Source organism: Poromitra crassiceps (genome assembly GCF_964638095.1).
Source record: "Poromitra crassiceps genome assembly, chromosome: 7".
Lineage (NCBI taxonomy): Eukaryota > Metazoa > Chordata > Actinopteri > Beryciformes > Melamphaidae > Poromitra > Poromitra crassiceps.
Genome location: NC_139628.1, coordinates 14,532,643 through 14,546,177, shown reverse-complemented (window position 1 = coordinate 14,546,177; position 13,535 = coordinate 14,532,643). Strand labels below are relative to the sequence as shown.

The following is a 13,535-nucleotide window of genomic DNA, read 5'->3' as shown; positions in this document are numbered from 1 at the left end:
GAGCAGGCTATGGCTGCTGGGGGGAGCTCAATCCCCTTCATGATGGCCACCTTGGCACTCATGTCAGGGAGGTCAGATAAGAGCGATTTAGCGGAGTGTCATTTCAGCGGCGACTGAGGGAATCGGAGAGAGGGAAGGCATCAGCCTTAATGCCTCTTCTCCAGTGAGCATCTCCCCGGACCCAAAGCTTCCAGACGGGGAAGGTGGGGAAAGGGAGACAGATGAGGCCAGGGAAAAGACATCATCATCATTATCGTCCTCTGCTGCTGTCGTAAGGGGAGCTGGTGGAGCAACGTCGACTCATGGGACTGCCGCGGTGGTTTCAGCTTCGTCAAGCTCGACGTTGGTAAAATATTCCACACGTCGGTGGAGCTCTTCATACGACAGCTCTCTGCAGTAGGGACAGGCAGCCTGCAGGGGATGGAGAGCAAGCCCTGCGTGGCGCGGTCCTAGACACAAAGCATTTGTAGTGCATGTCATCTGCAGTGATGTAACCGGACCGGCATTCTTGAGAGTTTCGAACGCCAGGAGGGAAGCGGCCGTGGAACAGCTTGGGACGGGCGGGTTTGGGACCATCACCGGCTGCCACACACCGCTCATCTCACTGGTTAACGCTGCTCATAGTTGTTGAGTCTTCTCGTGCTGTAGCTCATGAAGAATTTTTGGGAGACAAGCAACAGACACGCCAGGGGATTATACCCAGTTTGGGGACGGGAAAGGGAAAGGTCTACAAAGGGGCAGGTCGATGGTTAGGGATGAAAAAAACTTCAGTCTGATGCTGGGCGCGTAGGGATACATCCAGAAAGTAGGTCCCTAAAGGGCGAATGCTAATAGAAAATGAACAGAATATTGTGTGCATTTACAGTAAACATAGTCAGTGTGACAGAGAAAATGTGTGTGACTCTCAGCCTTCTAGCAGACATTGCCTCTCCATACCTGAGAGAGTCCAGTCTCACAGAGCAGAGCAGATTCACTCCTGCCGCTCCTGGATGATTGTAGCTCAGGTCCAGCTTTCTCAGATGGGAGGGGTTGGAGCTCAGAGCTGAGGCCAGAGAAGCACAGCCTTCCTCTGAGACCATACAGGCTGACAGCCTACACACACACACACACACACACACACACATGTGCACGCACGCACACACACACACACACACACACACACACACAAAAGCAAGCTATACGTTTGATATCTTTATGTATACAGTTGTAAAATAGTTGCACAATACAGTCAAATTCATCCTTGCAATCCTTGCACCAACTGATGATGCAAGGAGATGGAATGGTGAAATATCATCATGGAAAGTAATTCACATGAGTTACAAAACAGTGCTGCATGTTGACATCAAAACTGTTTTAAAAATTAAGCAGGAAAAAATCCAACACAGTTCAGGTCAGCACAGACCTTACTTTGGAGAAATGTGTCAATTCAACTGAAAAAAGGGGAAAAGGAAAAAGTGAATGGATATTACCTGAGAGTCTCCAGTCTGCAGTGTGGACTCTGCAGTCCAGCACAGAGGAGCTTCACTCCGAAATCATACAAGTCATTGTTACTCAGGTCCAGCTCTCTCAGACTAGAGGACTGGCTGCTGAGAACTGAGGCCAGGGCTTCACAGCTTCTCTCTGACAGATTACAGTCACTCAGCCTGAAGGAGAACAAGACCAGGCAAGCGTAGTTAAGCCAGACCCAGACTGCTGTCCACTGTTGTGCAAGTTCACATCAAAGCTAGCCCAAAGTTCAGTTCACACAGCTTTAAATGAAATAGTTCACGTTCATAGTTCACAATTTTGAAAATTTAATGGTAAGCCTTTATTTTACAGGTTTATTTTAGTTACATATGAACTATTTGTAATTACACATGAACACCAAATGTAATTACACAGTAATTACCAATAGTTCTAAATGACGTTCATATGTAGTTACATCTTACCGGATGTGTAAAGTGGAGTGAGTCTGTTCAACTGTAGTTCATATGTAGTTACATGTTACCGGACCTGTAAAGTTGAGTGAGTCTGTTCAACTGTAGTTCATATGTAGTTACATGTTACCAGACCTGTAAAGTTGGGTGAGTCTGTTCAACTGTAGTTCCTATGTAGTTACATGGTACCCGGACCTGTAAAGTGGAGTGAGTCTATTTAACTGTAGTTCATATGTATGTACATGGTACCGGACCTGTAAAGTGGAGTGAGTCTATTTAACAGTAGTTCATATGTAGTTACATGGTGCCATACCTGTAAAGTGGAGTGAATCTATTTAACTGTAGTTCATATGTATTTACATGGTACATACATGGTATGAACATCATTTATAACTATTGGTAATTACTGTGTAATTACATTTGGTGTTCATGTGTAATTACAAATAGTTCATATGTAACTAGGGTACCTGTAAAATAAAGGGTTACCAATTTAACTAATGGCAGGGTAAATCTGGGTGGGGAAAGTGAAAAGCATTACCACCACTGAGGTGCCCTTGAGCAAGGCCCTTAACCCCAAACGCTCCTGTGGTGAGCAGATCAGACTGTAGTTGTACTGGTCAGCTTCCAGGTATGAATGCATGTGTGAGTGTGAGCTCCTGAACGAGCACAAACCTTTTAGACCACAGCACTTTTACCCTCAGATCCCCCCCCCAAGCAACACACATAATATGTCACTGTCATATGTCACCTACTTCATATCCCTATGAACCCCCCCCCCCCCAAACACCACACATACGTCCCTAGTCAATAACCCTACACACCCCTCAAATCTCGGCTCTCTAGCACCTTCCGATCCCTATGGCCAAGACTCCAAGTGAGCGAGTCAGTGAACCCCTGAGGCTCTTCTCCTTTGTCTGGCAATTAGTGATAGAGACAAACAAGAGCATTGATATTCTCTATGTTTCAATCGATCCAGTTTTCTAAGCACTTACACAGCTTTATTGGAGGCTTTGATCACTGGCAGCAGCCTCAGAAGAGCCTCCTCTGAAGCAGAGTATTTCTTCAGGTCAAACACGTCTAACTTTTCTTCTGATGAGAGTAAGATGAACACCAGAGCTGACCAATGAGCAGGGGAGATTTTGTCTGTGGAGAGAGTTCCTGATTTCAGGGACTGTTGGATCTCCTCCACTAGAGAACGGTCATTCAGCTCATTCAGACAATGGAACAGATTGATGCTTCTCTCTGGAGACAGATTCTTCTTTATCTTCTCCTTGATGTACTGGACTGTTTTCTGATTGGTCTGTGAGCTACTTCCTCTCTGTGTCAGCAGGCCTCGTAGGAGAGTCTGATTGGTCTCCAGTGAAAGACCCAGGAGGAAGCGCAGGAACAAGTCCAGGTGTCCGTTTGGACTCTGTAAGGCCTTGTCCACAGCACTCTGGTAGACATTTGGTTCAGAATTGACTCCTACCTTCAGAGACCACCAAGATTTTGGTTGTTGTTCTGACAGCAGATTGACACCGTCGATGAATGAGACGAGGACATGAACAGCAGCCAGAAACTCCTGAAGGCTCAGATGGACAAAGCAGAACACATTGTTCCCATACCCACCACGCTCCTTTTTAAAGATCTGTGTGAACACTCCTGAGTACTTTGAGGCTGATGTGATATCAAAGCCACACTCTTTCAGGTCTTCTTCATAGAAGATCAGGTTGCCTTTCTCCAGCTGCTCAAAAGCCAGTTTTCCCAGAGAGAGAATCATCTTCTTATTCTCTGGTGTCCAGTGTGAATCTTTCTCAGTTTTCCCATGAAACTTGACATTCTGCCGTTTTGTCTGAATCACCAGGAAGTGGATGTACATCTCAGTCAGGGTCTTGGGAAGGTCTTCTGTCTTATTGGTATTCACCACAGACTCCAGAACATTAGCAATCATGTAGCAGAACACTGGGATGTGGCACATGATGTGGAGGGTTCGTGAAGACTTGATGTGGGAGATGATTCTGTTGGCCTCATCTGGGAATCTCTTCATGAAGTACTCCTCCTTTTGTAGGTCATTGAAGCCTCTCACCTCTGTCACCACATCAACATACTCATCAGGGATCTGATTGGCTGCTGCAGGTCGGGTGGTCATCCATATGCGAGCTTTGGGAAGCAAATTCCCACTGATGAGGCTTGTCAGCACCACGTCCAGTGACGCTGACTCTGTGACATCAGTCAGGATGTCGTTCTTCTGGAAGTCTAGAGGAAGTCGACACTCATCCAGACCGTCAAAAATTAACGCAACGTTAAACTTGTCAAACCTGTAGATTCCTTTGGTCTTAGGAAAGAAGCGATGAAAAAGCTCCACCAAGCTGCACTTTTTATCTTTCTGCAGGTTCAGCTCTCTGAAAGTGAATGGAAATGTGAATTCTATATCCTGGTTGGCTTTGTCTTCAGCCCAATCCAGAGTAAACTTCTTTGTTAAGACTGTTTTCCCAATGCCAGCCACTCCCTTTGTCATCACTGTTTTGGTTGGTTTATCTCTTCCTGGTAAGGGTTTAAAGATGTCTTGACATTTGATTGGTGTTTCTGGTCTCTGGCTTCTGGATGCTGCTTCAATCTGTGTGATCTCATGTTCATCATTGACACCTCCACTCTCTCCCACTGTCATGTCAAGCTCCGTGTAGTTCTGATTCCCAAGTGTTGGGTTTCCTGCTCTAGCAATCCCCTCAAACAAAACCTGAAACCTCTCCTTCAGGTTACTTTTGTGTTGACGTTGACACTCTGCAGACGTTTCTAAATGAATAAACAACAGAGTAAATCAATGAGAGGCAAGTAAAGAGTAATGCAATCATTTACTGATAATTTACACATTCTCAACTCAATTGACTCTATTCAGCTCATTACTGCTGGGTGGACAACAGGTCTTACTGGTGTAAGGTATAAGGTAGCTGTTGTTGAGTCGGTTATTATTACTCAACCAGGAGTTTCATGCAACCAATCGGATTCCACACTGTGCTGATTCCCATAAAGCTCTGGTTGTGTATGTTAACCAAGCAGCTAGCTGCACTTCTCATTTGCTGCTGTTTGTTATGTTCATGTATGAACTACTTGGGGGGAACCTTTCAGACAATACACACATTGGTAATGATTGTATAAAAGCCCTGATACCCCTGAGGAACTTCTTTACTGGCATTATGGATAAAGTGACTATGCAACATCTACAACGTGACTAAAGTGAGAATAGAGTTTTTAATGCAACTATTCAAATTGAGCAATTCAAATTCAAATATAAATTATTCAATTTCACTTTCTAGTGACATCTTTGTGCCCATATCTTCTACCCAATTAATTGTCCCTTGCTTTTAGATGTTCTTCTGTTACTCACTGTCCAACTTACTATTTTCTTGATTCTCCTGTTTCTCAAGGTCCTCTGCAAGAAACTTCTGCTCTTTCTTAAGGATATCACAGAAGATATCTTTGCCTCTATCCCCACTAGCATTCAGTGACTTATACAGTTCCCTCATCTGCTCCTGAGTGGTAGGTTTACATATGATGTTATTGTAGCATTCTTGCGTGATGATGTTCTCCTTCAGGAGTTTATCCAAGATTGGTGCGACCATGATCACTTTCTGGATCAGCTCATCCCGATGTTCATCCACAAAGTGTTTCTCTGAGGAGAAAGGGAATGAAAAAATGAGCTGATTTGAGTGAGGATCAGGCTAAAATCAGCTTATATCAGGTTACTTTGCTTCTGAAGGATTACAACATGAAGGCTTTCATTTGAAAATACCGTATATATATTTTTTTTTCTCCAAAATGTTACTGTCTGAAATCCATCAATTAATATTTCAAAATCACAAATAATCCAATTGCAGGATTTATCGGTAGGCTGTTTGTGCTTTTCCTGATAATTGCCCTTAATCATTCTGTTCTATGGCTGCTTGATATGAGGGCCGTAACCAGAGTCCCGAAATAGGGGAGGTCCAGCAAGGGGAGGCGGATTCGGTGGCGCCCGCAAGGGCGCCGCCGGAAAAAATTTGAGGGTTTTTTTCCCCCTTTTTTAGCCATATTTAGAGTAATATATCATTTTAAATCAACATTAGGATTATACTGTTGTGATGTCATTATTCAGTATATTCTCTTTCATGTCACCACCTGCTCAGCTCTCCTGTCAACATAATTGTAACTAACAAACACAAACTGTTTTAGCCAAATTCATATCAAAATGACACCTACAAACACAGGTACACAACCCAAGCCGTACACAACACACAAAGTCATCATCGATAATAAAAAAAACATACAGAGGGACATTTATTTATTCCTGATAGGAACGATTGAAAAATAAAATAAAATATATTCTGTTGTTTTTAACTTTACACCACCTCTTTTTGTTACTTATTGGGTCATGAAACTGAAACCATGCATATAGCCACCTGCATACCTGACTTCGGGAGCTTGGCAATTGGCATCATGCATGATTAGCCAGTAGCTTCCCAACGTGTCACACAGGTAACATTACTTAAGAGACAGACTAGACACTTACTTTCTTGGTTGTTGCTAAAAAATCTGTCAGTGTCACTCACTGTCTGTCGTTCACTCGCTCACTGTCTCGCAGCTCGCTCACCTTCAATTATCTCGCCAGGCAGACAGACAGTCATCACTCACCACCATGCTGCTGCTCTCTCGGAATCAAGTTACCGCGGACGCGGCGTCAGATGACTTCCTGCCTGACCTGCCTTTCGTTTCAAAATAAAAGCGATCCCGTGTTTTTCATGCTTTTCCATGCAGATTGTTTTATAAAAAAAAAAAAAAAAAAAAAAAAATTCTCTGAAATATTAGGGGAGGTCCGGACCTCCCCGTCCTCATAGCTAGTTACGGCCATGCTTGATATAATTCGATTTTCTGATACCCCAGAGGACCTTGCTGTGTGTGTCTGCCTCTGCTTGCACTGGACAGACACTCTGACAGGGAGACCCCGCCGGTCCAAGTGGCAGGCGAGATGTCTCCCCTCATCTCGAAAGACCTAGTCTGAAATATTAACTAGTTGTTGTGCCATTGTTTCCACGGGCACATGTCGGGTAAGCAGTTAATCAATGCCTACAAATGAATCTAGCTAATGTGCGCATAATACTATCATAATAAGACTATCTGTCATTAGGCGATTCAGCTCTGTAGGCTACTCCCATTGTGAAACAATTTCTCTGGCATGTGTTGGATTGGTAAATAAAGAGTAATGTTACCTTGATACATTTCAATCGTCAATTAACGCTGCACAACGCTCAACATGCAGTGCAGTCAGGTATTTAATTTAAAGGAGAATTTCGGTTTTTTACACCACGGTCCTCATTTCCAGGTTAGAATATGATGTTTTACTCACCGAAATAGTTTCACTTCATTCTGATGCCCACGGAAGATTTTAGCTCCAAGTAGTCTCCTCAAACAGGCTATAACGAGAGCCTGCGGCGAGCGCGGGGCATGCTGCACACGCTCTCTAAATGACACTTTTTCTGTCAGATCACGGTTCATTATGTTTGTAAATATAATTATTTAGCTAATAGCTCGAAGCTAAGCTAACATCAACACAGCAGTCGGCGTTGATCTGCCCCGGATGGGGTTACAGTGCGTATCTTCCCCCTTCTGTGGTTTCTCTGAAGAAGTGGTTTCACAGAGGGGGGAGATGGGCACTGTCACCCCATCCGGGGCAGATCAACGCCGACTGCTGTGTTGATGTTAGCTTAGCTTCGAGCTATTAGCTAAATAATTATATTTACAACCTTAATGGTTGTAAAATGAAAATGGAAATGAGGACCGTGGTGTAAAAAACCGAAATTCTCCTTTAAGAGGAATCATCCTCTTAGAGGATGACAATTAAATGTGAAGATACTAGCCTACACAATACACAGCTCATTGCCTGCATAAGTTATTTAAGATATAGATTGTATAGTTTATTTTTCTTTTACCATGCAACAAACATTTAGTTTGTGACAGTGTGACACATTATATTTCAAGATAAACCTTATCTTCCATGTTGTTTTCTAGTTATTATAATAACAATTTCCAACAACAGCATTTGTTTTGCATTTTGTGTATTTCAAATAAAATACAATTTTTCGAGTCATATTTTCATTATTCACGTTTTCTAAAAAATTAATAAATATCGTATCGTATCGTTATCGTGAACCCAATATCGTGTATTGTATCATATCGTGAACCCAATATCGTGTATTGTATCATATCGTGAACTGAGGGTATCGTGACACCCCTACTAAACACAAATACAATACAATGAACACATACTCTCACAAGGCTGCCTGTCTCTCTTCACATCTATTGTCTGGATGTAGGTCAACAAAAGTACAATGACAGCCTGCACTTTATATAAATTGTTGGCATGATAGAATAAGTTATATCTTTTTTTCCAAATGTCCCCTTTTTTAATCTTCCCATGACTTAACTCTGCATTCGATCCTTTCTGTTGATCTCTTCCTCTTTCAAATCCTCCGGTGTTTCTAAGAGCTTCTCTTTATCCGTAGCCATCGTTGCTCCCTGGTAAAATCACAGGAAATATTCAACTCCAAGAACCAACTTTATCTACCGTAAAGTGTCAGAAAGAGGCTGTAAAAATAAAAATAATAATAAAAAAAGGCTTCAGCAAATGAAATCATGAACACTTTGAAAGGCTGATTGATGATACTTCATGCTGTGTATAAGCAACCAGATCCACATTTATCCTATTAAATTGTCTTATCTCTATTCAACTCTGCTTTCAACATTTGTTTTCCACTTGTGAAACCAGGCAAAATTGTATCCAGTAACACAGATAAACAGGGGTGCAGTGCTGTGGGAGCGCAGGGGAGCGGAGCCCCTACACCTTTTCTCCAATGGTTTGTTTTTATAATCGTAAAGTAGGGGTGGGGTTGTTCCTCATATGGTGTGCTTCCCCACTTCTCCAGATAGCACTACACACCTGCCGATAAACCATGGTTTACTCAGGGTTTCAGAAAACCTTCCATAATCCTGCTAAGGGAATGGAATCCATTGGAACTACATGACAATGTATTATACCGGAAAAGGCCGGATGGAGACCAGGAGCCCTATCTTCCGACAGGCGCTATCCCCTAATAGCACTTGCGCACCTGTTTGCACGTGCCTTAAGGCATTGAAGATAGCAGTCCGCCTTGCGTCGTCCGCCAGGTGTTATGCCGAGTTTTGCACCCCAGCGCCGGCAGCATCCCCACCTCATGGGAGCATATTTGTAATGATGTATACAGAAATGTAACTGTTTAAAAGTGATACAATTGTCTGGTAGACGTGACCTCCCTGATTTCTAAGTTAAAACAGCCCCGAAATATGTTGGGGATGCAATTCTCGGCCGGGATGCGGAAACGTTCACGGCACGTGTCGCAGACGCAAATTAGAGCCATGCCAAAATCATCTGGCCAGGCAATTTTCTTTTTTTTTTTTAACCTTTATTTAACCAGGCATGTCTCATTGAGATTAAAATCTTTTTTACAAGAGAGACCTGGCCAAGAATGGCTGCAGTAGCTACATCGTTTCAGACACAACAAACAGTAAAACTGTTGACAACAAACAAGAAAACAAACAAGCTCGAGAGTGCAATACAGTACGGGTGCAGGAAAAAGTACATTTGAATCATCAATTAAAACATTTACAGTTAATAGGATCAAATTCCAGGGACTTTACAATGCCTTTAAATTCACTAAGGGTAACTAGGTTCCGTAGTTTAAGCCCATTCTGCAGGCTATTCCAAGAGGATGGTGCAGAAAACATAAAGGCCTTTTTGCCCATCTCCGTCCGAGCTTTAGGGACAGTCATGAGCAAAATGTCCTGAGACCGTAAGCCATAAGTACAGTGCTTTTGGGACAGAAAGACTCATAAATACTCAGGAAGTCTACCTAGAATGGCCTTATAAATAAAAACATACCAGTGACTAAGCCGGCGAGTCGACAGAGCAGGCCAATTGACAATTGAGTACAATGTACAGTGACGAGTGAGGGCTCTACAATTTGTAATGAACCTCAAAGCACCATGATACACAGTATCCAACATATGAAGACAGTGAGCTCAGGTATTCATGTACAGCACGTCACCATAATCAAGAACAGGCAGAGGTAACACTTTATAATAACGTTCAGTAGTAAGTCATTTATAAGCTATTAGTTAATGATGAACTAATGATGAACTAATCATTTACAAAACATTAATATACATTTGTAGATGATTAATGCGTGTTATGTAAACATATCACAAATGTGTTGTAAGTCATCTATAAACTTTTAGTAAATCATGAAATTATCATACATAAATCATTAGTAAATGATTATTAAGTGATTAGTCAATATATTATGGATCACTTGTAAGTCATTCAAAGTTTTTTCGTTATTCCAACAATATCTCTTTGTTAATAATGAACAAATGATGAGCAAATCATTAGTAAATGATGTATAAGCTAGTCGATAGATAATGAATTACTTGTAAGTCATTCAGTTTTTATCTGTTTGAATTGTAGAATTCTATCTCCCCTGGCCAGTGACACTTAGGAATAGTCTAGGTGACAACCAAGTATAGTTTGGTGACAAGCTGGAGAGACAGTTGACGGTCGGAGAGACGGCACCCGGTACGGGATGGGTTTAGCACCCCAGCCTGGCTCTCTCGTGATGGAGAAATCCACAAACGCTACGGATCAGCCTCCTGAAAATCTATGTAAAGATCGGCGCGGCCTGGGGTCCTTCAGGCTAGAGCGAGGTGCTCGGCGCAGGTGAATGACATTCTCTCTGCTGTGGTATGGCATGGTAGGATCGCCTTTTCCCTAGGGAGGGTCTGGTGAGACGAAGGAGGAGCGCGGCCGGGAGTAACCCACAGGGCCTTAGACCCTCCATGCACCGAAGGGTCTTTCAATACTGCGTTGTAGCACTAGCTCTATTGCAGCGGATTGGGCGTGATCAGCCCTTCCGCGGGCAACGTTGCAGACAGAGTAGGAAGGCTGATCCGTGAGTGGCTGTTTCCGGGACACGGGTCGGGGTCTTAATCGGCCTCGGCTGGGTCTACTGGGCGAGGGTGTATGATGTTGACAGACCCGAAACACCTTACGACCCCAGCTAACATCACTGATGACAGCGCATGCTGTAGTATGTATTTTGAATTCTCTCTATCAATATCTATTTTGTCACTATACACATTTGTTAATCATGAACAAATGATGAACAAATCATTACTATATGATCTGTATATAATTTGTATCATTACTTGTAAGGTAGCCTGTTAAAAGCCTCAAAACAATTATGATCAGTGTTTCTGTACCATAACTGTACCAGCTATGAGCTGTTAGTGAAGCTCCTCCCCAGGCCGACAGAAGCAGTCAGCACTTAGAAGCACTGCAGCACAAACTATACAAAGTCTTCCTCAACTGTAATAAATGATGTGTACATCACATTACAAGTCACTTATAAAGCTTTCTGTATCCCCTGATCTAAAGTGTAAACAATTCATCACACATAAATGTGTTGCATCATTTGTAGATAACTGTGAGCTGTTAGAATTCAAAATCCTTTCTACCAACATAACTAGCCTGTTATCTCTACTGTAGGCTACTGTACTGTACTGTGCAGTCAACCTAGTGACATCATCTAGCAGCGAGCTACTTGGCGAAAAGGTGAAATGTTATCATATGAGTACATGAGACATGATCAAATGTTTCATGTCCTCACACAAGTCACCTTTGCTTACTTTTATTGCAGAATGTGAATCTATCTAATCACTCCTAGTCTACCTCTATGAGATCTTTAACCAATAGGTCAAATGCTGAATCATTCTGGGTGATTTCTTCAGCTGAATCAGCGTCTGGGCATGCTTCCTGTTTTTACCCACTTTTGCTGAGGCTCTTGTCTTCAGTTCTCCCTGTGGCTGCTAGAGGGGAAGTCTCACTTTTGAAATGATAGTTGAAAGTCGTAGAGAATGTTTGTTGTGATCATAGTTTCACTTTGATCTCTCTAACTACAATACAGTCATGGAACTCTGATTCCTCTGATGGAACTGGGCCTTGATATGAAAAAGGTCGAGAATCACTGGCATAGGGGACCTAAATATATATATATATATATATATATATATATATATATATATATATATATATATATATATATATATTAGTGCTGTCAAACTAGCCCTCAGCCCATTCTTGTTCGCAATGGTGATGGACAGGCTCACAGACGAGGTCAGGCAGGAGTCCCCGTGGACTATGATGTTTGCAGACGACATAGCAATCAGTAGTGAAAGCAGGGAGCAGGTGGAAGAAAATCTAGAGAAGTGGAGACATGCGCTGGAGAGAAGAGGGATGAAAGTAAGTAGAAGTAAGACAGAGTATATGTGTGTGAACGGGAGGGAAGATGGAGGGGGGGTGAAGATGCAGGGAGTAGAGGTACCAAAAGTGGAGGAGTTTAGATACTTGGGGTCAACCGTGCAGAGTAGTGGGGACTGTGGCAAGGAGGTAAAGAAGAGAGTGCAGGCGGGGTGGTGCGGGTGGGGAAGGATGACTGGGGCGATCTGTGACAGAAGGGTACCAGCGAGAGTGAAGGGAAAGGTCTACAGCAGGGTAGTGAGACCAGCCATGCTGTACGGTCTAGAGACGGTGGCACTGACAAACAGGCAGGTGGCAGAGCTGGAGGTGGCAGAGATGAAGATGTTACGCTTCTCTCTGGGAGTGACGAGGCTGGACAAGATAAAGAACGATTACATCCGAGGAACCGCCCATGTTGCGCAGTTTGGACAGAAAGTGAGACAATTTAAGATTCCCACTTTCGTGGAGTTACAATGACAGTGTGATAAGGGGTAGCTGGCATTGGCTCGAAAAGGAATTAATTATGGAAAGTAACAGGTCTATTTCTTTATCTTCATTATGGTATTATCCAAAACCTCCCTCCAAATTAGTTAACCCAATTATAAAGTTCTCATGTGATGTTGTGAAAAAGCTGTACACCAAACTAGGTATTAACGGAGCCTCCCTCCCCTCTTGTCCTATATGGAACAACCCATTGCTAACAGCTGGTGGGAACCCATTGTCTGACAAAGTTTGGCAGGGACAGAACATACATAAGCTAGGACAGGTGGTGAGGGATGGGTCATTGCTCTCACTAACTGCACTTAAAGAAACGTATGGATTGAGCAACAACGCTTTCTTAACCTATGCACAGCTTAAAGCAACATTAGACAGAATCTTAACTCCGGGCAGTTCCATTGGCGGCCACAGGGGAATAGATGTGCAGCTGGGAGTTATTGCCTGTGGGAAAAAAACTGTCTCAAATCTTTATAGGCTTTTGTGCCTTTCTTCTCCCAACTGTAATATTCCGCCCCAAATGCAATGGCAACAAGATCTGGGAATTAACTTAACAGCAGCTGAATGGGACAGTTTGTGGAGGGTTTCAATCACTAGAAGTAAATGTGTTAGATATAGTAATACAGATGAAAATAATGCACAGGGCATATTTCACGCCTGCCAAACTTAAAAAGATTGACCAGAACCTGTCAGATCAATGTTGGCATGGTTGTGGTGAAGTAGGAACCCTCACGCACATGCTCTGGAACTGCCCGGCTGTCAGATCCCTGTGGAGGGATGTGGCA

General features: G+C 42.9%; 1 protein-coding gene across 5 annotated transcripts in view; it reads right to left on the bottom strand.

Moving 5' to 3' along the window:
- Positions 1-13,535, bottom strand: part of LOC310780208 (protein NLRC3-like) — a 200,205-nt gene that overhangs the window by 135,330 nt on the left and 51,340 nt on the right. For all 5 annotated transcript variants that reach the window (XR_014552917.1, XM_083640785.1, XM_083640787.1 and 2 more), the window contains 5 exons: positions 8,354-8,444; positions 5,293-5,565; positions 2,909-4,688; positions 1,470-1,643; positions 937-1,092 (listed from right to left, as the gene is read on the bottom strand). Coding sequence is in view for 4 of the 5 variants with exons in the window: in XM_083640785.1 (XP_083496911.1) it covers positions 937-1,092; positions 1,470-1,643; positions 2,909-4,688; positions 5,293-5,565; positions 8,354-8,435 (2,465 nt within the window). In the remaining variant the exon portion in view is untranslated. The remainder of the gene's footprint in view (positions 1-936; positions 1,093-1,469; positions 1,644-2,908; positions 4,689-5,292; positions 5,566-8,353; positions 8,445-13,535) is intronic.